Source organism: Trachypithecus francoisi, unplaced genomic scaffold (genome assembly GCF_009764315.1).
Source record: "Trachypithecus francoisi isolate TF-2019V2 unplaced genomic scaffold, Tfra_2.0 Lachesis_group16, whole genome shotgun sequence".
Classification (NCBI taxonomy): Eukaryota; Metazoa; Chordata; class Mammalia; order Primates; family Cercopithecidae; genus Trachypithecus; species Trachypithecus francoisi.
In genome coordinates this window covers 29580932-29608907 of record NW_022681461.1, presented here as the reverse complement: position 1 = coordinate 29608907, position 27976 = coordinate 29580932, and the positions used below count along the sequence as shown (strand labels likewise).

Below are 27976 nucleotides of genomic sequence, written 5' to 3'. Positions count from 1 at the left end.
CATTGTTAAAAAGGAATATCTGAGGTTGGGTAATTTGATAAGACATTTATTTGACTCATGGTTCTGCAGGCTCTACAAGAAGCATGGCACCAGCATCTGCTTCTGGTAAGGACCTCATGAACCTTCCAATCATCCGGGGAGGCCAAGGCAGAGCAGGCATGTCACATGGCAAGGGAGGGAGCAAGAGAGAGGGGAGGAGTGCCATTCTCTTTTAGGCAGCCAGATCCCACAGAAAATTAGAGTGAGAATTCACTCAGTCCTACCATATGACACCAAGCAACTCATGAGGGATCTGCCCCATGACCCAAACACCTCCTACCAGGTCCTACCTCCCACATTAGGGATCAGATTTCAACATGATATTTGGAGGGAACTAATATCCAAACTGTGTCACAGAGGTATGTGTGCAACCTCATTCATTTATGCATTCATTTAACAAAATGTATGGTGAACACCTGCTATGTGCTAGGCACTGTACTAGGCTGTAGATACGACTCATAAATAAGAGGAATATTGCCAAAGTCCTTAGGAGCCTAGTGCAGTTGGGGAATAGATAAGCAAACAGATAATTTCTATACCTGGTAATTGCTACTTTGATAGGGCAAACAGGATTTTGTTTGTGCTGTAAAAGCACATGAAAAGTACAAAGTCAATCCTTGGGAAGTCCTGGAATCTTTCCTAGAAAATGATATCTAAGGTGGATAAAAAGGTAGCCAGATACAGATGAGAAGAGAAGGTGGGCCAGAAATTTTAAAAGACTGAACCAACTGGATGTCATTCACTGACATAGGGTAAATAGTATGGGTGACTGGATTGGAAAATGAAAAAGGAACTAAAAGTAATTAAATGAGCTAGGGACATGAAAATGAACACTTGAGAAGTCCTGGCGAGAAAGTCATCATTAAGACAACATAATGAAGTGGAAAGTTGTTGGGAGTCAGGCTGACTTGGATTCAAACCCTAGTTTCACCACTTAATAGATGTGTTAAGTTGAACAAATCCTTCAACTTTTCAGAGCCTCGATTTTCCTCTTTGTAAAATACAGATAATAACATGGACACTATAAGGGTTTTTTCTGTTGTTGTTGTTGTTTTGAGACGGAGTCTTGCTCTGTTGCAGTGGTTGCAATCTTGGCTCCCTGCAACCTCTGCCCCCTGGGTTCAAGCGATTCTCCTGCCTCAGCCTCCTGAGCAGCTGGGACTACAGGTGCGCACCACCTTGCCGGGCTAATTTTTGTATTTTTAGTAGAGACAGGGTTTCACCATGTTGGCCAGGCTGGTCTCGAACTCTTGACCTCAGATGATCTGCCCGCCTCGGCCTCCCAATGTGCTGGGATTACAGGCATGAGCCACTGTGCCTGGCCCGGACACTAAAAGATTTTAGGGAGGATTAAATGGGATCATGCATGTAAATGCGCCTATCTCAGTCTCTAGCACATACTGAACGCTCAAAAATGGGAGGTTTTGGTATTTCAGAAGAAAATCAGGTGTCAGGGAGGGTTAGTCGTAACCTTGAACTATATTCAAAGACTAAAGCTAGGAAGATAGGAAGAGTTTTACAAGATCCCTTTGGCTATATAGTTAAAGTTATTAGCAGTTAGAGTTTCCCTTACAGTTGACAGGTGAACCATAAAAGTGAATGACTTGTGGTTCCTCAGATAAATTTCTGTTTTGTGGACATAATTGTTAACCAAATGCACTGAATGTAGGGATGGCCAGTAGCAAAATTATAAAGCAGGCCTGTTTGTCTTCAAACACTCCTGTGTCAACTTGTCATTTCCTTGTAAAAATGCAAAATAGACTACTGAGTAGAGGTGATCAATTACAGAAATGCATTTACTTTGGCTTTCTTCTGAAACCTAATAAGATGACAGTAAAGGGATTTTTTTTTTTTAAGGCAGAAACCCACAATGATGATGAAATTAGAAAGGAAGATAAGAACAACAAGATTTTGGAATTCAGAAGCCATATAGACAAGAGGTAACACACCTGAGAAAGATGATCCCTAAATTTGTCTTGGAGAAAACTTGGAAGTACCTGACTACATCATAGACCTCCCAAACAGCTTCCAAATGCCAGATACTGCTGAAAATGGGGATAAAGCTAGGGTCAAAAATAGGAGGATTGGGTTATAATTCTGTATAAGTAGTTGTTAGATCCCTACATCCTCTTTTCAACCCTGTATAGCCAGATAATGGCCCCACTCCCAGCCTGGCTGAGGCTGGATAAGGTAACAGAGAAAGTTACTTTCTGGAGAACGTTTGGCACATTTGGGGATGGAGTTCAGTAATATAAATGAAGGAGTAGTGAACATTTATGGGAACATTTATAACCCAACAAAACCCCATGTCTTTTTACCCCCATTCTAATTCCAGACCACTAGAGATTAGAAAATTATACTCTGGGGTATCTGAACACCTCCAGAGAAAAGACATAAAGATTCTGATGTCAAGAATGACCCAACTAAATGGCCCACCCAGATGACCCAAATTGAAGCTGGTGGACAAGAAGCTTCATTCGTGGGATCAGAACTTCTTTTTTTGTATTTTTTTTTTTTTTGCCTTTTTTTTTTTTTTCCTTTTTGTGGAGAACGGGGTCTCGCTATATTACCCAGGCAGGTCTCGAACTCCTGGGCTCAAGCTATCCTCCCACCTCTGCCTCCCTGAGAGCTGGGATTACAGGTGTGAGCCACCGCGCCCGGCAGAACTTCCAAGAAGGTTTTTTAGTACCTCACTCCTAAATTTGAATACACTACCAAAGATTATCGAACATCTAAGGAGAACTACCAGCATAAAAGGTAGAGACCAAAGCAAACAAACAAAGAAAATAATTCGGAACTAACCAAGACTATTCTGGGAGAAGAAAACTATTATTAATATCCATAGAGCGTAGTACAGCCACTATGGAGAACAGTATGGAGGTTCCTCTAAAGACTAAAAATAGAACTATCATATAATTCAACAATCCCACTGCTAGATATATACCCCAGAGAAAGGAAATCAGTATATGGAAGAGATAGCTGTACTCCCATATTTACTGTAGCACTATTCCCAATAGCCAAGATTTGGAAGCAACTTAAGTGTCCATCAACAGATGAATAGATTTTTTTAAATGTGGTACATATACACAATGGAATACTATTCAGTCATAAAAAAGAATGAGAAATGTCATTTGCAACAACATGGATGGAACTGGAGGACCTTATGTTAAGTGAAATAAGCTGGGCACAAAAGAGCAAATTTCACATGTTCTCACTCATTTGTGGGACCTAAAAATGAATACAATTGAACTCAAGGAGATAGAGCAGGATGATAGTTACCAGAGGCTGGAAGGGTAGTTGTGGTGGGAGGTGGGGTGGTTAATGAGTACAAAAATATGGTTAGATAGAATGAATAAAATCTAATAGTTGCTAGCACAACAGGGTGACTACAGTCAATAATAATTTATTGTACATTTAAAATAACTAAAGGAGTATAATTGGCATGTTAGTTACACAAAAAAAGGATAAATGCTTGAGGCGACGGATATACCATTTACCTGGATTTGCTTATCACACATTGTATACCTGCATTAAAATACTTGCCGGGTACGGTGGCTCATGCCTGTAATCCCAGCATTTTGAGAGGTTGAGGCGGGCAGATTACCTGAAGTCGGGAGTTTGAGACCAGCCTGACTAACATGGAGAAACCCCATCTCTACTAAAAATACAAAGTTAGCTGGGCATGGTGGCACATGCCTGTAATCCAAGCTACTCGGGAGGCTGAGGCAGGAGAATCACTTGAACCTGCGAGGTGAAGGTTGCAGTGGGCCGAGACTGCGCCATTGCACTCCAGCATGAGCAACAAGAGCGAAACTCCGTCTCAAAAAAAAAAAAAAAAAAAAAAAAAAAAAAAAAAAAAAACCTCACATTCCCCATAAACATAAATACCTATTATGTACCCACAAAAAATAAAAAATAAATCTTTTAATTGATTCACATCTTTAAAAATACCCACAGAGGCATAAGAGGAGATATTGCACCCACTTAACAGTCTTATGCTATTTTAAAAAGGAACATTGAAGAAACAGAAAGGAAGCTCTGGGAAATTTGAACAATATATAATAGCAGAATAAAAACTTCAGAGAAAGTTTGGATGATAAACTTGAGCCAATCTCCCAGTAAGCAGAGCAAAAATATAGAAAATAAGAGTTAGAAACTGAACAGAAAAAATTAAAGAATAAAGAATTTTTTATTCTGCTATTATATATTGCTCAAATTTCCCAGAGCTCCCTTTCTGTTTCTTGAATGTCCCTCTCTAAAATAGCATAAGACTGTTTTCGTGGGTGCACTATCTCCTTTTATGCCTCTGTGGATATTTTTTAAAGATGTGAATCAATTAAAACTTTTTATTTTTTATTTTTAAGGGTACGGAATAAGAAGTCCAACATCTAAATAAGAGGAGATCCACAAAGAGCAACAGAGAAAAGAGAAGAAAGGAAATCATCAATAAAATAATTCAAGAAAATCCAAGAACATGAGTTCTCAGATTGTAAGAGACTACCTGAGTGACAAATAATAATAATAATAATAGAGTTAGACCCATCCCAAAGCACATTATCTGTGCAATTTTAAAACACTGATATATTAGTTTGCTAGAGCTGCCATAACAAAACACCACAGACTGAGTGGCTTGAACAGCAGAAATTTGTTTTCTCATGGCTCTGGATGCTGGAAGTCTAAGATCGAGGTCACAGCAGGTTTGCTTTTTCCTGAGGCTTCTCTCCTTAGCTCGCAGGTGCCGGCCTTCTAGTTGTGTCCTCATATTGTCTTCCCTTGCTCAGTGTTGTCTGCGTCCTTGTCTCCTCTTCTTAAAAGGACACCAGTCATATTAGGTGAAGACTTGCCCATTAGACCTCATTTGACCTTAATTACCTCTTAACAGACCCCACGTTTAAATACAGTCATATTCGAGATTACTGGGGGTTAGGGCTTCACTGTGTGAATTTTGGTAGAATGGGGGGCAGGGGACACAATTCAACCTATAAAAACTGGACACAAAGTGAAAATCCTGTGCTTCTGTGCTCAGAAGACAGGGAGTAGTCATACACAAAAGTCAATAATTAAACTGGTTTCTCACCAGCAATTTGGGAGACTGGAAGTTTGAAGACACAGAGCAGTGCCTACCACATTCAAAAGAGAAAAGAAGCTGGGCGCGGTGGCTCACGCCTGTAATCCCAGCACTTTGGGAGGCGAGGAGGGTGTATCACCAGGTCAGGAGTTTGAGACCAGCCTGACCAACGTGGTGAAACCCTGTCTCTACTAAAAATACAAAAATTAGCCAGGTGCGGTGGTGCACACCTGTAATCCCAGCACTTTGGGAGGCCAAGGAGGGTGGATCACCAGGTCAGGAGTTTGAGACCAGCCTGACCAACACAGTGAAACCCTGTCTCTACTAAAAATACAAAAATTAGCTAGGTATGGTGGCACATGCCTATAATCCCAGCTACTCAGAAGGCTGAGGCAGAAGAATCACTTGAACCCCGGAGGTGGAGCTTGCAGTGAACCGAGACTGTGCCACTGCACTCCAGCCTGGGTAAAAGAGTTAGACTCCATCTCAAAAAAAAAAAAAAAAAAAAAAGAGAGAGAGAGAAAAGAATTCCAGTCCAGAATTCTCAACTTCACTGTGTCAGAGGATATGAAGTAAACAAATATTCATCTCTACATTTGCCAGTCCCTGAACTTAGGCCAGATCGTATGAATAATAGTCACAAAAAGAGTATGAATGGGATAAGAAGCCACTTCTAGTCTGAGACAAGGGTAGTTGCAGCCTTCTCTGCACTCTCGCCCCCTCATTCTGACAGCTGAAGTGAAGGACTTCCAACTTCTGGAACTGCCCGATGAAAGTAGCCTTGTGTGAGTGTTGGCTGGCCTGCTTTGGTCTGGGATGCTAGTAGAAATAAACTCCTCCACATTAAGCTACTGAGACTTAAGGGATATGTTGCTGCAGCACAGACTAGTGTAGCCTGATTACTAAACCAGCCAACCCATCAACTGAATCTATGTATTCAATAAAAACATTTTAAGATATATAAGGTCTCAAAGAGTTCACCCGATGCACACTTTGTCTCAGGAAGCTACTAGAGGATGTGCTCCACAAAAATAAAAGTATAAATTATGAAAGAAGAAGACATAGGATTTAGGAATCAAGGGAATTTAGCACAAGACAGAGGAAAAGGGAATCTGCAGCAAGATCCCTGAGCTGTGCATGTAACATGAAGGGCAACAATTCCAACACAGAGCAGATCACAAGACCCTAGGACAGATTTCTTGAAGAAAATGAAATTAAAAGAATACTAGATTCACCTGAACATATGAAAAGGATATTTAAGCAACTTTTTAAGAGCTTGGGAATGAATTAATGATAAATATATGGTATTATGCAACCAAAACTACAATAAAACTCATTAAAAATTGTAACTCATAAAATTATTAATTTCAGGGAAAATAAAAAGTTGAGTAGGAATGAAAAAAGAATCAGAGGATACTATAAAGCTCATCTGTGGGTATTATTTACATAGTCATAATAATGAAAAAGAAATAATCTAACCAAAATTAAAAGTTGGAAGTGTGGGGAGATAGAAATGGTAGAGTGTATGGGGTATTTATGTGTTGGGGAGGATACCTGTAAATTTAACATTAGTGAGCTTTACTTTACTATGCCTAAATAAACAAACTCAAGTGTCCAACAGGGCTAGAGAAGGAGCTTACAAGAATGAAGCTGTTGTGGTGTGATTCAATAGGGAATAGGTGGGGCACTGGCAACATCAATTTGTAGTATCCCTGCCAATTGATACTACAACATCAATATGTAGTATCCCTGCCAAAGTTTAACTAGGGAAAATAGTTCAATTTTAATATGCATACATCTGTGGTTGTGGTTATACAGATATATATATATAATATAAAAATTTATAAATAAATAAACAAACTCAAGTGTTCAACAGGGCTAGATAAGGAGCTTACAAGAATGAAGCAGTCTTGGTGTGATTCAATAGGGAATAGGTGGAGCCTTGGCAAACTGAAGAACACATTCTGTCTAAAGTGGATGGCCGCTACTTGCTCCAGCTGTGGAAACTTGGGCCATGTACTGCTAGATCTAAGGATTTTCTTTTGAGAGATGCTAGATATATACATTTTTGAAAATAAAATTATCCTGATTTTAACAACATTGCCTTATTATAGAAAACATACCTTGGAGGGTATGGGTAAGACACAATGTCCTTGAAACTGTATTTCACTGGGTTAATAAAATTGACTCTGGAAGAAAATAATTTTAAACAGTAAACCAAAAAGTGAAGGCCTTCAAAACTAACTAACAAACCGAAGGAAAATAAAACAAAATGACAACAAGAAAAAAATCAAAGAAACAAAACCCCTGGATCTTACCATTTTTCTAAGGCATGTTGACGTGACAAAATCAAAATTGCTTTGTGCTTATAAGGATCAAAGGTTATGCCTTTGACTTTATAAATTCAGAGAAAGAATTTAATTGTAATAACTTTTGTGAATTAACTGAAGATCTAAAGCAACTGGATAATTTAGGTTCTGCTAATATCCAGAATATTCAAAGTTTCTGTTTAATCTGACACCAAAGAATCCATCATTTCTCTTGACTTCCAGGTTGGTCAGTGTCCTTCCTGTGTCACATACCAAACAATGTGTTAGAAATTGTCTTCTTATTCATAAACTAATATTTTTTCAGAGTAAAAAGTCAAGCAAGTAAATAATGAGAAAAAATTCAGTGTATTGTATAAACAAAGACAGAAGGCAGACCAGTGGTTACCTCAGGCCTGAGCTAAAGAGATTAATTGTACACAGACTCAAAGGAACTTTTTGGGATGGTGAAAGTGTTCTCAAACTGGATTGGGATGATTGTGGCACAACTGTATAAATGTTATTAAAACTCATTGAGTTGTACACTTAAATGAGTGGCTAAGTTGTGCCTTAATAAAGCTGTAATTTTGAAAAAGAATAATGGATGGTCAAATCTGTGAGCTAAAGCATGATGAAAACACAAGACATTTACATAGTTTCAAAGTGTCTCCCCATGAGGTACTTATTAACTGCATCAGGGAAACAATAATTTTATGGTGGAGGAACCCTGCTGACAAAGTTAACATTCTAGTAAAAGCACAGGTGGATGTCATGTGCCTCCTGAAGTGATGCACAGAGAAGGATGCAACATCAATTTGTAGTAGCCCTGCCAAAAATACGTAATCTGAATTTAATCATGCTGAAACAGAAGACAAATCCAAGTGAAGGAACATTCTACAGAACAACTGACCAGTACTCCTCAAGAGTATCAAGGTACTGGAAGACAAAGACTGAGCAATATTTCTGATTAAAGTAGACTGAGAAGTGACAACTGAATGCAATGTGGGATCCTGGATTAGATTTTGGCCCAGAAACAGGTCTTCAGTGAGACAACTGGCAAAATGTGAATAAGGTCTCTGGTTTTGTGAATGGTAACGTATCGATGCTCATTACCTGCTTTTGATCATTGTAGTGATAGTAAGACATTAACATTCAGGAAAACACAGTAAAGGGTATATGGGAATCTCTACTATTTTTGTAACTTTTGTAAGTTGAAATTGTTTCAAAATGGATTAGAAAATTAAAAGGAAGTTTTCTCTTTCAGCTGGGAAAATGGCAATGGATTAATAACAAGAAGTTAATGGTGAAGTGACGACTAAAATTCTACATTGCTCAGAAAGCAAGTAAGAAAATCAGTGGTTGTAGAGAAGTTCTTACATGAAGTAATACAAATAAAAATTGTTATATTAAGCATTTTCTCTTTTCTTTTTCTCCCCTCCAAATGAAACAACATACTATTCTGCATGTTTTTCTACCTAACAATATATCTTTTTAATGACTCTTGTATTTTAAACCTAAAATTTTGATTAAGCTTCACTTAATATTTAAAAAAAATAGTATAGGTCACAATGATATTTGATGCAAACCTTGGAAAGACACAATCTTCTTGATCCAAGAGCTTTTAGAATTCAAAGTACAATTCTGGTTATTACTCTGCTCAGTTGAGATAGTGAAATGAACATTTACATTCTGGCAACCTCAGAAGTACAATGAACAAAGGACACCACCCAGGTAGGGCAAAGGCCTGTGTGTTCCCTGTTGCCATTACATGTTTATCAGATGCATGCTCTGTTTCTGTTATATTACATTATTTTTCTCTTTAGTATTTGCTAAGGAAGAACAAGTAGCTCCTCAGGCAAGTCAACTGTTAACTTTTCAGTTTTTATTTAACCTCCCAGGAATGTAACCCTTAACTTTAAAGAATGTAATGACCATAATGCTTATAAAGCATGTTTCTTAAGGAAATCGTACCTGTTTATTTAATCTATCAGATATGAATGTTATAGAAAATTAAATTTGTCCACTTAAGCTGTAGATGAACTTTTCGCCTTTCTGATCAGGAATTCACCATCTTATAGTATAGATTCTGTTATTAATCAGAATATTTCATTTGCACTCTTTCTATCCAACTTCTTCTTAGAGGCTATTCAAAATAAGGGTGCTTCTAACAGTTTCATATCGAAATACGATGCAAAGCCTTGCTCTTCCATGGTATCCTTTGAATGAGCCAAACTTATTTAGCCATTCCTCTATAGTTAAATAGTTAGGATGTTTCTAACATCTCACCTTTAAAACAATAGTGCTATGAATGTCATAAATGTTTGTATATGTAAATATGTAAGATAAAACCCTATCAGTAGAATTTCAAAAGGTGTATGCAATCGGTATTTTCATACTTATTTAAAATTTTCCATCCATGCAAAGGTTGCTAACATATTTATTTAAAATTTAAAAAATAATGTTATATGCCTCTTGTAACCAGTAATAGGATGCAAAGATTTTTTTTTAAGGTAACATTGCTCCTCTTCCCCCATTGTCTCTGTCATCTATACTACTCCCTGAGGTAGTTCATGTTATTGCAAGGGTGTGTATCATCCCAAACATATTGCTTCCACACACATATATCAGCATACACGCATATATATGTATAGCATATATGTATAGCATATATATAGCATATATATGTATAGCATATATATATGAGCACATATTAATATATGCCCATGCACATACAAGCATGTTTTTGTTAATTTTTACTGAAATGGAATCATACTACATACTTATGAACAAACTGCTTCTTTCACCTCATACCACTTATAATTGTTATTCTACAAACCAGTACATATTAAAAAATGCATATTTATATATAATACTCTTTCTGTTATAATTTTCTGCATGCACATGCATGCATATACATATATTCATAAACATAAAACTTAATCTAAACAGGATTTTTTTGGGGAGGCTATATGGTTTGGTTGTATCCCCACCCAAATCTCATCTTGAATTCCCATGTGTTGTGGGGGGACCCGGTGGGAGGTAACTGAATCAGGGGGCAGGTGTCTCCCATGCTGTTCTCGGGATAGTGAAAAAGTCTCACAAGATCTGATGGTTTTAAAAAGGGGAGTTTCCCTGCATAAGCTCTCTTCTCTTGTCTGCTTCCAGGTGAGACATGCCTTTCACCTTCCACCATGATTGTGAGGCCTCCCCAGCCATGTGGAACAGTAAGTCCAATAAACCTCTTTCCTTTACAAATTGCCCAGTCTCAGATATGTCTTCATTAGCAGCATAAAAGTGAACTAATACAGTAAATTGGTACAAGTAGAGTGGGGCATTGCTGAATAGATACCTGAAAACGTGGGAGCAACTTTGGAACTGGGTAACAAGCAGAGGTTGGAACAGTTTGGAGAGCTCAGAAGACAGGAATATGCAGGAAAGTTTGGAGCTTCCTAGAGACCTGTTGAATGACTTTGCCCAAAATGCTGATAGTGATATGAATGATAAAGTCCAGGCTGAGGTGGTCTTAGATGGAAATGAGAAACTTGTTGAGAACTGGAGTAATGGTGACTCTTGTTACGTTTTAGTAAAGAGACTAGTGGTATTTTGCCCCTGCCCTAGATATATGTGGAACTTTTAACTTGATAGAGATAATTTAGGGTATCTGGCAGAAGAAATTTCTAAGCAGCAAAGCATTCAAGAGGTGACTTGGTGCTATTAAAGGCATTCAGTTATATAAGGGAAGCAGAGCATAAAAGTTTGGAAAATTTGCAGCCTGACAATGTGCTAGAAAAGAAAATCCCAATTTCTGAGAAGAAATTCAAGCTGGCTGCAGAAATTTGCATAGGTAACAAGGAGCTGAATGTTAATCCCCAAGACAATGGGGAAAGTGCCTCCAGGGCATGTCAGAGTTCTTCATGGCAACCCCTCCCATCACAGGCCCAGAGGTTGAGGAGGAAAAACTGGTTTTGTGGGCTGGGCCCAGGGTCCCTCTGCTTTATTCAGTCTAGAAACTTCATACCCTGCAACCCAGCCATGAACAAAAAGGGCCAAAGTACAGCTTGGGCTATTGTTTCAGAGGGTGCAAGCCCCAAGCCTTGGTAGCTTCCACATGGCTTTGAACCTGTGGGTGCATAGAAGTCAAGAATTGAGGTTTGGGAGCCTCCACCTAGATTTCAGAAGATGTAGAAGTTTGCTGCAAGGCCAGGTCCCTTATGGAGAACCTGTGCTAGGGCAGTGTGAAAGGGAAATGTAGGGTTGGAGCCCCCACACAGAGTCCCTACTGGGGCACCATCTAGCAGAGCAGTGAGAAGAGGGTCACTGTCCTTTAGACCCCAGAATGGTAGATCCATGGACAGCTTGCACTGTGCACCTAGAAAAGCCACAGACACTCAGTGTCAGCCTGTGAAAGCAGCTTGGAGAGAGGCTGTACCCTGCAAAGCCTCTGGGGCAGAGCTGGCCAAGAACATAGGAATCCACCTCTTGCATCAGCATGACCTGAATGTGAGACATGGAGGCAAAGGAGATCATTTTGAAGCTTTAAGATTTGACTGTCCCACTGGATTTCAGACTTTCATGGGGCCTGTATCACCCTTGTTTTGGCCAATTTCTCTCATTTGGGATGGCTGTATTTACCCAATACCATACCCCCATTGTATCTAGGAAGTAACTAACTTGCTTTTGATTTTACAGGCCCATAGGTGGAAGGGACTTGCCTTGTCTCAGATGAGACTTTGGATTTTGGGCTGTGGACTTTAGAGTTAACACTGAAATGAATTGATGCTGGAATGAATTAAGACTTTGGGACACTGTTGGGAAGCCATGATTCATTTTAAAATGTGAGGACATGAGATTTGGGAGGGGCTAGTGGTGGAATGGTATGGGTTGGCTGTGTCCCCACCCAAATCTCATCTTGGATTCCCATGTATTGTAGGAGGGACCCAGTGGGAGGTAATTGAATCATGGGGGGCAGGCCTTTCTCATGCTGTTCTTGTGATAGTGAATAAGTCTCATAAGATCTGATGGTTTTGAAAAGGGGAGTTTCCCTGCACAAGCTCTCTTCTCTTGTCTGCTTCCAGGTGAGACATGCCTTTCACCTTCCGCCATGATTGTGAGGCCTCCCCAGCCATGTGGAACTGTAAGTCCAATAAACCTCTTTCTTTTGCAAATTGCCCAGCAACGTGAAAACAGACTAATACAGTGGGAGATTACTTCTCCATATCCTCTTTGTCTGCCAATCATATCACCTTTCCTGTTTCCTCTCCCCCAGAGGTAACCCATGTCAACCTCTGATTATGATCTAAAAATTATATGTATTTATTTATATAAATACTATTTCTTTATATATTTTGAATATATTAATGCATACACAAGTGTACTAAAGTTTGTATTTCTATTGCCGTCACCATCTGTAGCTTGTATGATTTGCAGAATTTCATAAACAAAAATACATGAAGTAAAAGGAACCAGTATGATGTAAAAGCATATAGATTAGTATTCTGCTTACTACCAGTTTCTTTTTTCTTTTTTCTTTTTTTTTTCTTTGGAGATGGAGTTTCTCTCTTATCGCCCAGGCTGGAATGCAATGGCATGATCTTGGCTCACTGCAACCTCTGCCTCCTGGGTTCAATTGATTCTCCTGCCTCGCCTCCTGACTAGCTGAGATTACAGGAGTGTGCCACCAGCCCAGCTAATTTTTTTTTTTTTTTTTTTTTTTTTTGAGACGGAGTCTCTCTCTGTCGCCCAGGCTGGAATGCAGCGGCATGATCTCGGCTCACTGCAAGCTCCATCTCCTGGGTTCAGGCCATTCTCCTGCCTCAGCCTCCTGAGTAGCTGGGACTACAGGTGCCTGCCACCACGCCCGGCTAATTTTTTGTATTTTTAGTAGCGATAGGGTTTCACCATGTTAGCCAGGATGGTCTCAATCTCCTGACCTTGTGATCTGCCCACCTCGGCCTCCCAAAGTTCTGGGATCACAGGCGTGAGCCACCGCACACGGCCCTAATTTTTGTACTATTAGGAGAGACATGGTTTCACCATGTTGGCCAGGCTGGTCTTGAACTCTTGACCTGAAGTGATCCACTTACCTTGGTCTCCCAAAGTGCTGAGATTACAGATGTGAGCCACCATACCCAACCTACCAGTGGTATTACCCAGGGATATGAATAGCTAAGCAATACCTTAGGCACAAAGCAGCACTATTATCAAGATGCAATATGTGAACTAATCTTTCTTCTAGCATCAGTTCAGAATTAATTTTAATCTGTGTATTGTATACTGCTACCAAAAACTCACTAACCACAATTAAATTATGAAAGTACATGTGTAAATTTATGGATAGCAATACACAATCCAAAATATGAGTTTGCTATAAAAATATAATACAAGGGTAGAATCATATTACTTATAAGTAACCAGAACTGTTAATAAGAAATTAATATTAAAATTTACTGAATTTGAACTTTGATATTTCCATAACTGAACTAAACTAATTTAATAAGCCATGCTAACAAGTCTAAAATATCAAAGGAGAATAAGAATAAAGTTTATTATTAAACATAGAAGCTACAGCTAATCAACACACTTTCTTATATTACTTGATAATACATTGAATTTACCTTTCGAGCATGTTTTGAAGAGGTAGTCAATCTTTATGTCCCTTTTGAAGATATGATGAAATAGTTACATCTCTATTATGGAATAACATGAAGTGGTTTAAAAAATGAATGATGGGCTGCCTCTTAGCAACGAGAGGGATCAAGTGACACAACCAGCTGACTCCCGTAGAGGAAGTCACTGTGGGGGCCAGTTCTGGAGCTGTTGTAGCCTCAGTTGCCCGGCCGGGGACCCGCGCTGAACAGTTATCTTCAGAATGTCGGGCAAAGACCGAATTGAAATCTTTCCCTCGCGAATGGCACAGACCATCATGAAGGCTTGTTTAAAGGTAGCACAGACAGGTAGAAACCTCCTGAAGAAAAAATCTGATGCCTTAACTCTTCAATTTCGACAGATCCTAAAGAAGGTAATAGAGACTAAAATGTTGATGGGCCAAGTGATGAGAGAAGCTACCTTTTCACTAGCTGAAGCCAAGTTCACAGCAGGTGACTTCAGCACTACAGTTATCCAAAATGTAAATAAAGCCCAAGTGAAGATTTGAGAGAAGAAAGATAATGTAGCAGGTGTTACTTTGCCAGTATTTGAACATTACCATGAAGGAACTGACAGTTATGAACTGACTGGTTTAGCCAGAGGTGGGTTTAACACTTGGCTAAATTAAAGAGGAATTACGCCAAAGCAGTGGAACTACTGGTGGAACTAGCTTTGCTGCAGACTTCTTTTGTTACTTTGGATGAAGCTATTAAGATAACCAACAGGCATGTAAATGCCATTGAACATGTCATCATTCCCCGGATTGAACGTACTCTTGTTTATATCATCACAGAGCTGGATGAGAGAGACCAAGAAGAGTGCTATAGGTTAAAGAAAATACAGGAGAAGAAAAAGATTCTAAAGGAAAAATCTGAGAAGGACTTGGAACAAAGGAGAGCAGCTGGAGAGGTGTTGGAGCCTGCTAATCTTCTAGCTGAAGAGAAGGATGAGGATCTTCTGTTTGAATAATCTTTCCTGTTCTGGTTCTTTTAGAAACCCTAACACTGGCTTCATTTTATAATTCAAATTCATTCCTTTATTTATTTATTTATTTTTTTGTTAAAGTGCTATTTACACACAGTTGTCATTTATTGAGTGCTTTCTATTTGCCAGACACAATGCTAAGCACTTTATATAGTTCTCTTTTTTTTTATTACTATACTTTAAGTTCTAGGGTACATGTGCATAATGTGCAGGTTTGTTACATATGTATACTTGTGCCGTGTTGGTGTGCTGCACCCATCAACTTGTCAGCACCCATCAATTCATCATTTATATCAGGTATAACTCCCAATGCAATTCCTCCCCCCTCCCCCCTCCCCATGATAGGCCCCAGTGTGTGATGTTCCCCTTCCTGAGTCCAAGTGATCTCATTGTTCAGTTCCCACCTATGAGTGAGAACATGCAGTGTTTGGTTCTCTGTTCTTGTGATAGTTTGCTAAGAATGATGGTTTCTAGCTGCATTCATGTCCCTACAAAGGACTCAAACTCATCCTTTTTTATGGCTGCATAGTATTCCATGGTGTATATGTGCCACATTTTCTTAATCCAGTCTGTCACAGATGGACATTTGGGCTGATTCCAAGTCTTTGCTATTATGAATAGTGCCGCAATAAACATACGTGTGCATGTGTGTTTATAGCAGCATGATTTATAACCCTGATGAACATTGATGCAAAAATCCTCAATAAAATACTGGCAAACCGGATTCAGCAGCACATCAAAAAGCTTATCCACCATGATCAAGTGGGCTTCATCCCTGGGATGCAAGGCTGGTTCAACATTCACAAATCAGTAAACGTAATCCAGCATATAAACAGAACCAAAGACAAGAACCACATGATTATCTCAATAGATGCAGAAAAGGCTTTTGACAAAATTCAACAGCCCTTCATGCTAAAAACGCTCAATAAATTCGGTATTGATGGAATGTACCTCAAAATAATAAGAGCTATTTATGACAAACCCACAGCTAATATCATACTGAATGGGCAAAAACTGGAAAAATTCCCTTTGAAAACTGGCACAAGACAGGGATGCCCTCTCTCACCATTCCTATTCAACATAGTGTTGGAAGTTCTGGCTAGGGCAATCAGGCAAGAGAAAGAAATCAAGGGTATTCAGTTAGGAAAAGAAGAAGTCAAATTGTCCCTGTTTGCAGATGACATGATGGTATATTTAGAAAACCCCATTGTCTCAGCCCAAAATCTCCTTAAGCTGATAAGCAACTTCAGCAAAGTCTCAGGATACAAAATTAATGTGCAAAAATCACAAGCATTCTTATACACCAGTAACAGACAAACAGAGAGCCAAATCATGAATGAACTTCCATTCACAATTGCTTCAAAGAGAATCAAATACCTAGGAATCCAACTTACAAGGGATGTAAAGGACCTCTTCAAGGAGAACTACAAACCACTGCTCAGTGAAATCAAAGAGGACACAAACAAATGGAAGAACATACCATGCTCATGGATAGGAAGAATCAATATCGTGGCTTCATTTTAATTCATAGTGTGTAGGTTTGATTTGTCTGGCTATTTGTTTTTTGGCCTAAGAATTTCACTAGTTGTAAATTTACCTGGATGTCTGTTTATGGGATTACTTTTGCAGAATCTTAATTTAGCAACCATTTATCATGGATGAAAGAGATCTGTAAAACCTGTCCAGGAACTTAAAGAATTTACTCTGAAGCATTATGAAAAAAAAAAAAAAAAAAAGAATGATGTATGACCGGGCACGATGGCTCATGCTTATAATTCCAGCACTTTGGGAGACCGAGGCGGGTGGATTACCTGATGTCAAGAGTTCAAGACCAGCCTGGCCAATGTGGTGAAACCCCGTCTCTACTAAAAATACAAAAATTAGCCAAGTGTTATGGTGGGCGCCTGTAATCCCAGCTACTTGGGAGGCTGAGACAAGAGAATCGCTTGAACCAGGGAGGCAGAGGTTTCAGTGAGCCAGAATCGCACCATTGTACTCTAGCCTGGACACCAAGAGCGAAACCTGGTCTCAAAAAAAAAAAAAAAAGAATGATGAATGATGTATTTCTAATTCTAGTGAGAAGGAAAGAGTAAAGAGATCAGTGCATATTGTCAAATGAAGAAAGCAATCTCCAGAGCAAAACCTATGTATGTTCCTATTTATTAAAACAAAAGCCACATATGTATCAAATATACTTTTCTGTTATAATTTTATGAATGCACATGTATGCAAATACATATATTCATATACATAAGACTTAGTCTAAACAGGAATATTCTTTCAGGAGGAATCTTGCTTCTCCTACAGAAAAATATCTAACATGGTAGGGGCAAACATAATATTGGACCAAACAAATCTGGACCTAAGTCTATTAAATTGCTCACAGTGTTTATATAATATTGGTGAAGGGAAGTAAAACTGAGGTCAGTGAAAGAGACTCCACATTTTACCCTAATATTTTTCTACTGTTTGAATTTTTTATAATTATAATACATTCAGGTATAATATATAATTTATATATAAATAGTATATATACACATACACGTATGTGTGTGTGTGTGTGTATATATATATATATTTTTTAAATAAGAAACAAGGTCTTCTTCTGTCACCCAGGCTGGAGTGCAGTGCTATGATCATAGCTCACTGTAACCTCAAGCTCTTAGGTTCAAGTGATCCTCCCACCTCAGCCTCCTGAGTAGCTGAGACTACTGGTGCATGGCACTATGCCCAGTTAAGTTTCAAAATTTTTGTAGAAACAGGGTCTTGCTATGTTGCCCAGGCTGACCTTGAACTCCTGGCCTCAAGAGATCCTTTCCCCTCAGCCTCCCAAAGTGCTTGTATTACAGGCATGAGCCACTGTGCACAGCCTACTTATATTATTTAAAAAACAATTAATCAAATAAGTTGATTAGGATTAGTTTCAGTGGTATAAACAGAAACTTAAACAATGTGAAAGTTTATTTCTGTCTCCTTCTACCAGGTGAACACACAGTGTTCATCCCCTCAGGAGGACACAGCTTTTGAGGTACCATCTTGGAAGCAGAGACCAGCCCTCGCTAGACACAAACTTCCTGGCACTTTGATTTTGGACTTCGTAGCCTCCACAACTGTGAGAAATAAATTTCTATTATTTATAAATTAGCCAGTATTGGATATTTTGTTATAGCAGCACAAAAGGTCTAAGACAATGACTGAGAGACAGAGCTATAAGACTCAAAAGACCCTGGTCTTAAGGCAAGAAAGACCTGGCTTTGCCAGTAACATGGTATTTCAATAAAGTATGATTCAACACTCTTTGAGGGACTAGAAAGGGGAAGGAAGAATGGAGATAGATCATTTGTTTCATGCCTTTTACTTACATTTAAGGAATTATGAGCAGGTGCCTATGGATTTTTGGAATATGCTTCTCTAACGCTATTAAAACTAGAAAGTGAAACTTATAGCCACAAATGTCAGTTTGAAATTTCTAATGACAATAGAAGAAATTATGTAGACTGTCTCCTAAACTATTACACCATCAATCATTGCAAAACATTTTTTTTTTCATTTTGCCCAACTTCTACTCCTGTCATTCTGCCTACTCCTATAGTATCTAAAATGTAGTTTCTGTTAGAGAGAATGGTGCACCACTCAACTCATCAGCTTGAGGGCTTTGAATGGTGTTTTCTTTCTTTTTTTTTTTTTTATTTCATGGTAAGCTGACTTATAAGTGACTCAATTGTAAGCTAAGATTTATTTTAACCACCAAAGATAACGAATTCAAACAATGTTACTTACAGCCTTTAATATCACAGCTCCTGAAAACATTGAAATGCACATTTTTCACCTGCTAGTCATCTTCAGTATTCTGGAGAGGAAACATTCTTTCCTGTCCTTACAGTGGTTGTATATCTTAAAAGAGGACTGTATGACACTTGAATATTGATATTCTACCTTAAGCAAAGCAGTCACAAGAATACAAGCCATTGGCCTTTGGCCTTTTAGATAAGTTCCCAACAAGTTCATATGTACCCAGTGAAAAATGTTAAATAAACTGATAAATTTTAAACATTTAAAAAGATTTTATTCATTTACTTGCCACAGCTAGATAAGAGGAACTGGGTTACTTTTGAAACTCTCAGTTTCCTTTCCTCTAAACCAGTAGCTATTGCTGGCCACTAGTATGTCATTTCCTTTGCAGGAAGTTGCAAAAATGAGAAAGAAAAAAACAAAAAACAAAACCAAGTTGGTATTATTTTTAGCTTTCTTCTTATTTGGATATAGCTACAGTTCTTTTTCTTATGGTGATTAACTGAACTATTCAAGAGAGAAAAATGAAGCAAAGGGGACTAGTAGGGAATTAGTACGGAATTGTGCCAAAGGACATATGGCAAGGTTATTGCCAAAAAGCTGAGCTGCTGAAATCCAGACAGTTTAAGAGCTTATCTGCTCTGCTCTTCTCCCACCTAGGAGGACTCCTACTACAATGCAAAGACTCAAGTTTCACCTTAATTAGGTGTTTCCCAGGCCAGGTATTAGTGCCCTTGGGAAAAAAGTTTAAGCTTCTCAGCTTCAGATCTTCCTCTGAATATTAGCACTATGGTAACAGTGGTACCTAACCCTTTGAGGGTCCAGGATTGTTTTAATGGTGAATGATTTACAAACTGAGTTTAAAATAGCAAGCAGGATCCAGTTTTGCAAAATTTAATTTAATTCTGCTTAAGAAAACAGTATATTATATTAGCTTAGATCAGGAGTTGGGAAACTATAGCCTGCTACCATTTATTGTATAGCCTACAAAAGGTTTTTACATTTTTAATACACTGGAAAAAAAATTAAAGAAGACCATTATTTCATGATGTGAAAATTATACGTGTTGAAAGGAAATCTTTAGAGGTTAATTGAGCAAAGAATGATTTGTGAATTAGGCAACCCCCAGAAGCAGACTAGGGTTGGTTACAGCTGGGCATTTGCCTTATTTGAATCTGGTTTGAAGAGTTGGCTGCCTGTGGTTGGCTGAAGTTCGGCGCTGTGACTGGCTGAGACTCACTACTTGTTACAAGAGTAGGTTACAGTCTGTTTTACATATCAAGTTGAGTTATAGTTTTTTATGTACTGGGAAACCTTTAGGGCAAACTTAAAATATGTAAGGAGGCAGCTTTAGGCCACACTGAATTTAACATTTCCTCCTTTTGGTCAACCTCTCAATTTTGAGAGGATGATTAATTTTGAGGTTGCCCAAAACGTTAGGCATTGACATCACTTTTTATCATCACAAATAGAGTTATTTGGTCTCTAATCCCATTGGAAAATAGCAGAACACTGGGTTTTGTAAGGTGGGAACAAGGAAACATAATAGGAAAAGAAAAAAAAACTGATTGGTTAACATCAGATTACTTTTTTATTTTTTTTGAGATGGAGTCTCACTCTGTCATCCAGGCTGGAGTGCAGAGGCACGATCTTGGCTCACTGCAACCTCACCTCTCGGGTTCAAGCGATTCTCCTGCCTCAGCCTCCCGAGTAGCTGGGACTACACGTGTGTGCCACCACACCCAGCTAATTTTTGTATTTTTAGTGGAGACAGGGTTTTGCCATGTTGGCCATGCTGGTCTTGAGCTCCTGACCTCAGGTGATCCACCCGCCTTGGCTTTCCAAAGTGCTGGGATTACAGGCATGAGCCACTGTGTCCGGCCAAGATTAGTTTTTTGTAAGTAATCTGTTGTTACTTCTGATTACTTTTCTGTAAGGGATAGAGCAGAGGGGACTTCCTTATTATACTGGAATCTCCTGTTTTCAGGAGAAGAAAAAAAAACTCATCTATTTTGGGACCTGCTTTTTAAAGTTTTAGTTCAATTTTGTGGTGCTTAGCATGAGTGACTCCATTTTGGTTTGGTCTGGTCTACTTGGGACTAGTGCAGGAGCTCAGTCCAAAACAGTGGCCTCTCATAATTTTGTTTAATACAGAAATTCAAATTTCAAACTTGTAGACATTTGATTTCTCTCTTATTATATAAGTACCTACACAATGTCCTTAAATTTGCTTTTTGATCTGTAAAGACTAAGATATTTATCTAGTTTTACAGAAAAGTTTGCAGGTCTTCTGGTTTAAAAGAGCATGAGATTTAGTGTCAAGCAGGTTTGGATTGAACCCAAGGGCTGCCATTTACTGATTGTATGACTTTGAGCAAGGTATTTGTCTCTCCTAAGCCTCAATTTCCTCATCTATAAAATGGGCATACAAATAGTATTTACCTTGGAGAGTTAAATGGGATAATGCATTTAACGTGCTTAACGCAGTGCCTATCAGATGCTTAGAGGCTCAACACATTATTATTATTGTTACTGTTGTTGTTTTAACCTAAAGTAAATGAGATGAAACAAAATAGCAAAGCTAAATGAGGAGGAATTTTTAAGTTACATCAGAAACTGTAATAGATCCTAAAATATTATAATTAAGAAATTTCATACTTATTTAAAAAGGCATTTTAAATTTAACAATGAGAAAGCCTCACTCAGAATAGATAACCCTCTTATAAGTTAAAAAAAAAAAAAAAAAAAAAAAAAAGCCCAGTGCGGTGGCTCACGCCTGTAATCCCAACTCTTTAGGAGGCTGAGTAGATGGATCATGAGGTCAGGAATTCAAGACCTGGCCAACATGGTGAAACCTCGTCTCTACTAAAAATACAAAAATTAGCTGGGCGTGGTGGTGGGAGTAGTAGTAATCCCAGCTACTCAGGAGGCTGAGGCAGGAGAATCGCTTGAACCCGGGAGGCAGAGGTTTCAGTGAGCCGAGATCATGCCACTGCACTCCAGCCTGGGCAACAGAGCAAGACTCCACCTCGAAAAGAAAAAAGAAATAAAAATAAAAAGTCATGCCCAGCTATTTTGGGAGAACTGAGATTATAAATCTATCTGAGAAAATAAAATGACAGGACTCCACAGAATCCATGGATAAAAATTTGACTGAAGAGGAATATGGAACAGACTAAAGGAAAATTTTTATCAAGCTGTAATCTTTATACCTATACCTAAGGCCAGAACTTGAAACTGCTGAAGACAGTGTTTCTCTACAAATGCACATAGGCACCCCATTTTGATGGACAGATAGGCCTTTATTTCTTTTAAGAATAGCAGCTTTATTGAGATAAATTTCACATATGATACAATTCATCAATTTAAAGTGTACAATTTAATGGTTTTCAGTATAATCAGAGTTGTACTACCATCACCATAATCAATTTTAGAACATTTTCATCACTGCCCAAAAACCATTGTAGTCTCTCCCCAGCCCTCCACTCCTGGGAACCATTAATGTACTTTCTGTCTCTACAGATTTGCCTATTTTGGATATTTCATATAAATGGAATCATACAACATGTGGTCTTTTGTGAATAGCTTTTTTCACTTACCATAATGTTTTGAAGATTGATTCATTTTGTAGCAGGTATCAGTCCTTTTTCCTGTTTATTGCCAAATAATTTTCCATTGTATGGATAGATCATATTTTGTTTATCCATTTGTCATATTTTGGTTGTCTATCAGTTGATAGATATTTGTGGTGCATTTAATTTTTGGCCAATGTGTAAAACTTATTTTGCTCTGACTGAGGCTACATACTGTTACAATAATGCTATTAGGTCAACTTGACCGAGCTGGCCTCAAAGGTTACAGGTTGTTCATTGTTAGAGATGAGACTTTAGACCAGACTGGACAACATAGTGAGACCCTGTCTCTACCAAAAAGAAAAAGAAAAATTAGCCAGATGTAATGGCATATGACTGGAGTCCCAGCTACTTGGGAGGCTGAGGTGGGAGGATAACTTGAGCCCAGGAGTTTAGGACTGCAGTGAGCTGTGATCATGCCAATGCACTCCATGCTGGGCGACGGAGTGAGACCCTGTCTCAAAAAACAGAAAGAGGGATTTTAGTATAACATTCAGCCAGTGCCATATTGGGAACCCACAAGAATGTACTTTAAAAAATATGTAAAAGAAGGTGGTGAGGGCTGTAATAGCTACTATTCAGGCAGTAATGCAGTGCTGAAAGGACATCAAGCAAATAGTGTGATGCCTGTGGGTGCAATGTTACTCCTTCCTTTAGGTTGTCAAAAAAAATCAATACTTCATAGCATTCCTGAAACGAAAAAGCTTGTGAACCATTGTGTTTAGGGCTTAATGCTATCTATTTTGGGCTGCCCATCACAGCTTTTCTCCTTTGGTAGAATAAAGTGAACTGAACCACCATGCCTAAGGTATTTGCCTCATTTCTTCCTCAGGTGGTTAATGATTACATTGTCAAAGCTGGCAAAGCATTCAAGTCCTGATTTCTCAGACTGATTATGTGTGAATATATTATACTCATTTGCACAAATATAAACCCCCTGTCTTAACTGTGTTCTGCAAAAGGTGTGATAAATACCACAAAGAAAACTTTCAAGTTATATATCCTTATCAGTAGAACTAATGGAATACACACAGTACATTTTATGGGGAATTTCAGAGAAGGAAGGAAAAGTCAACCTTTTATTTGGCACCAGGATAGTAGTAAAACATTCTATTTGTGCATCAGATAGATTTTTATGACCTAACCTGGACAAGTAACTCTTGGTGCCTCATGTTTGAAAGAGGGATAACACTTCACAGGGTCATTCTAAGAATTAAATATTGCCAAAACACATGAAAACGTTCTCAATCTTGTTAGTAATCAAGGAAATGCAAATGAAGATCACAATGAAGTCTTCTTTTGTACTCAATTGGTGAAAAATTAAGGCCTGATAATATTGACATACAGACCAATGAGATCTCTTATAATTTGCTGGGAAAATGTATCAATTTGTACAAACATTTTGAAAAATAATTGTGCACTTCCTTGCAAAGTATAACATTTGAATAACCTAGGACCCAGCAATTCAACTCTTACACAGTCTCTCAAGAGAAAGTTGCACACACATACATCAGGAAAAATGTTCATAGCAGCCCTGATCATAATAGCAAAACCTCGAACAATCGAGAGGAAATGAATAAATTGCCATGTAGCCACACAATAGAATACAAGACAGCAGTGATGCTGAAAGATATAGCAAGCCTCAGGAGTTTATATAGTATATGGATAATTTTATGAAGTTCAAAAACACCCAAAATTAAACAACATATTATCTAAGTACATACGTGGTATATGTGATAAAACTAAAAAGAAAAGACGGAATGATCGGCAATCCAAAACCAATTCATGATTGTTGTTACTATCTTACAGGACAGGCTGTGGATTGGAAGCGGGGGCGGTGCGCACAGGTACATGTAACTTACTGGTAATGTTCTTAGGTTAGGGATCAGGTCAAAGGAGTTCACTATAAATTTATATTAGAAAGGAGGGCTACTATGGATTATTGATGAGAGTGTCATGAACCAGCAAATATAATTAATGAACTTAGGTTTCCTGAAGTCCAAATAAATAACGAGAAAAAAGTAAATAAAAGTGATGCATGAATACCAAAAATTTGGAATTACATATATAATATGTAAAAATAAAAAAAGAAAAAAGTGTCACTGGTTATCCTTTAGGTATAAAAATTACAATTAAAATTGCAATGTTATAATCTTCCATTCTTTCCCCTATGAATTAAAACTTTTTTTTTTAAAACGAGACTAAAAGGTCAGGTTGATAAAGTCTATGTGCCCTGTGGGAACTGGTTAGGTCAGGCTACCCACTCCAGATTTCCAGCAGGCCGGCCTCAGCACTACCCACAGCCAGTAGCTTATTAAGGCTATAGGCGCCTGTGACACCTTCAGACAGGTGGTCAGTGCGCCCTAAGGACTCTCCGCAGCGTCGCTCAGGTTCACAGAACACGCCCAGGGGCGTGTCCAGCTCCCGTCGGGGAGAGACCACCTCCCTGGGGGGTGTGGCTAAGAGAAGAGGCCGTTCTCGTTCAGAGCCCAGGTAATCGGGGCGGGATCAACTAGCGTCGCGATGTGATGACGTCATGCCCTGGCCAGGCCTGGAGTGGCGTGCTGGGCGTGCGCGGCTGCGGTATGAAGTGTTTGTCCCAGCGGTTCAGCTGAGGTTCGGACGTGCTGTAGGCCGGAATGTTACCGACTGTTGGATCTGTGGATGAGGAAGAGGATCCTGCGGAGGAGGATTGTCCTGAATTGGTTCCCATTGAGACGAAGCAAAGCGAGGAGGAGGAAAAGTCTGGCCTCGGCGCTAAGATCCCAGTCACAATTATCACCGGGTATTTAGGTAACTAATCATCCCGGTCACAAAATGCCGTGAACTCTGGTGTCCTGGGATTTTGGGGGCTGCCAGTGCCTCTTCTCCTGAGGCATTGGGGCCTCATGATCAAGAGCAAATGGCTTTGAGGTAGGAGCTGGGTCACTTGCTCCTGGTATGGGTTCCCTCTCATCTTGGGAGTTTAGTGATGCCCGGTCCCCTCTGCGTTAGATTCCCATGTCTCAAGTGAGATCGAAATTAGCCTTTGAAACAAGGCTTTGAAGCTCAGACACGCCCCCTAATTATCTCTATGACCTCTTAGCAAGTTATCTTACCTTTCTGACGCTCATCCACCTCACCTGAAAATGGCAAAAATACCTGTCACCTGTGAAATAAGGCCGGCACCGCCTACCTATTGCCATTAAAGGACGTCCCATCTGTAAAATGCCCGACATGTGGGGCTTTCCTCAGTAGATTCCGCTTCCCCACGAGCCAAAGTCCTCCAGCCAGTTAGCGGGAAGTGCTCCTATCTCAAACACCTTTTTTTTTTTTTTGAGGTCTGTTTGTAAACTGCTGCGTAGGAAGTAAGAATAAAATCTCTGTCCTCCAAGACTATTTCTCAAATTAAGAACGTTTATGAGTGTACAGGGATACTCGAAACCACAAGTTTGTGAACCTGGTAGTTTCGTGAAGGGCGGTTTATGCACTTACAGTAGAAATTTCTTAGTGGAAAAGTTTGAGAAATATATTTTTAAACCTTACTGTTAAATAGAAGGGCTAGAACAAATATATGACTGTATTAGAAGTTTGAAAAAAGTTAAGAAATATAAATAAAATGGTACTGTTTCAGAGAAATAATATTTCTAGATGTTGCTAGAGACAGGTACAGACTTGGGCCACCTCATGACCTTATGACCTTTTATGTAAAAATAAGAACCCTTTTTTTTTTTTTTAACTTTGTAGACTGTAAGTTTATTCCTGTTTTTTGCTCGAAAGTAATTTCATAAAGGAATGGAGTTTTGGCATTTCCCCAGTTATTCAGAGGCTGCCCTATTGAGAAGCAGATCAGCTGATCATTGGAGGAAATGATCTGAAGCTCAGGAGTGAGGACTAATACCAGCAAACCTGTTGCTGAATCTAGGGATAGTTTCACTCCTATCACTGACCATTTTCCCTTTTTGAAGCACTGTTCCGTTGACTTCTATTACATTTTTCTTCTGATTTTTCCACCTGCTTCTCTGGCTTCTTTTTAAGGCTCCCTCCTCCTTCCCGCTTTGTCCATCTTTAGCTACACTTCTGTGTAATTTCTATTTTGATGTCCTACAACTTAAAGCTTAACATGTCTGAAACTGCATCCGTTCCCATCCCCCCAAATCCTGCTCCTGTGATCCCAACCATTTGGAATACTCTAAAAGCCTCCTGACTAATCTGGAGTCTTGTTGCCCTTTAATTTATTCGTTGCCTGTTAGCCTTAATGATCTTTATGTCAGTCTGATTGCGTCAGACCTTTCAGTGGCGTCCATATGGGTTAAAGTTCAAATTCCTTAACATGAATTACAAGGACCTGTAGGATCTGGATCTTGTCAACCTTTCCAGCCTGCCAAATTGGCCCCGCACAATGAACTAATGTTACTTCAAAGGTGCCAAGTATTTTCGCCCCTTGCAATAGGTACTTTTTTACTGTGACTCCTCTGGCTAGATGTCCCTTTTAGGTTCTCCATAGCATTTCATACATCTCCTATTGAATATGTCATCCTGTGACAGAATTGCCTCCTTATTCACTGAATTCCCCTCCCTTCCCCGCTTCCCTTGATATTTCTAAGCTCCGTGAAGGCAGCGGCTGTCTTGTTCACTTTTTCACCAAGGCCCAGCATAAATCTGTTACATATTAGAAACCTTGGAATGAATGAACTATGTCTTAAAGTGTTTTTCTTCATAATATGGTTAAAAAGCCCTAATAAGTCTTCTCTTAGGAGATTTCTTACATTCACCCTTTCCTTTCAGTTTTCACATCAGTGCCCTGTGAAACATTCATGTTGAGGGCCTCTGTCTCAGTCTTGGACTGGTTTTAAGATTTTTCTCATTGCCCAAAGTCTGTCTCTTCCATTCTATACTTCATACTTTTGTGATGTTGAGCCTCCTAAAGTACTCTAAATATAAACCTTCATCTCTTAAAAAGCTTTGAAAGGAATATGACCTCAAAGATATTAATACCCTAATACTTTGTAAAATCTAGTTATAGGAAGATCTAATTATATACTAGAAAACTTAATATATTTCAGAAGACATGTATATCGCCTACATGTAAAGGTTTTTAGCAGCACTGTAATAGTAAAACACTGGAAACGATGTCCAACAAAAAAAGATAAAGAAATGATATAGTCATACAATTGAACTACAATACTATGCAGTTAGGATTTTCTTTTTTTCCTGTATGAACGCTAGTGTGTATGGTTCATAAGACTCTTCTATTCGAGATTGACATATTAGGTTTCACATGCCACCTGCTGGATAAAGTTGGTATAGCTCTATGAATTTATCTTTACTGAGCATTCTGTCCGTTGTTGACACTACCTGCCTCTATTTCTCATTTCATAAAAACTTTTATAGATTGTTTAAAGCATACTATAAGTGGCCATCTACTCAGCCTGAATTTGACTCTGGTTAATGTTGAAATAAAAGGTCATTATAAATAAAAGAGCATTGTGTATAAATTTTAGGAAAGGTTAGCCTAGGTTGAAGAAACT

The 27976-nt window shown here is 38.8% G+C and overlaps 1 protein-coding gene and 1 pseudogene across 5 annotated transcripts in view; both read left to right on the top strand.

Moving 5' to 3' along the window:
- Positions 1 to 14181: 14181 nt before the first annotated feature.
- Positions 14182 to 15071, top strand: LOC117098510 (annotated as a pseudogene).
- Positions 15072 to 24932: 9861 nt separating this feature from the next.
- Positions 24933 to 27976, top strand: part of LOC117098509 (putative COBW domain-containing protein 7) — a 53987-nt gene continuing 50943 nt past the window's right edge. For 4 of the 5 annotated variants that reach the window (XM_033237168.1, XM_033237165.1, XM_033237166.1 and 1 more), the window contains exon 1: positions 24933 to 25259. In XM_033237168.1, the coding sequence (XP_033093059.1) occupies positions 25106 to 25259 (154 nt within the window). In that variant the 5' untranslated portion in view covers positions 24933 to 25105. Of the gene's footprint in view, positions 25380 to 27976 lie in introns of all 5 variants that reach the window. The other variant, XM_033237169.1, reaches the window with a different exon arrangement.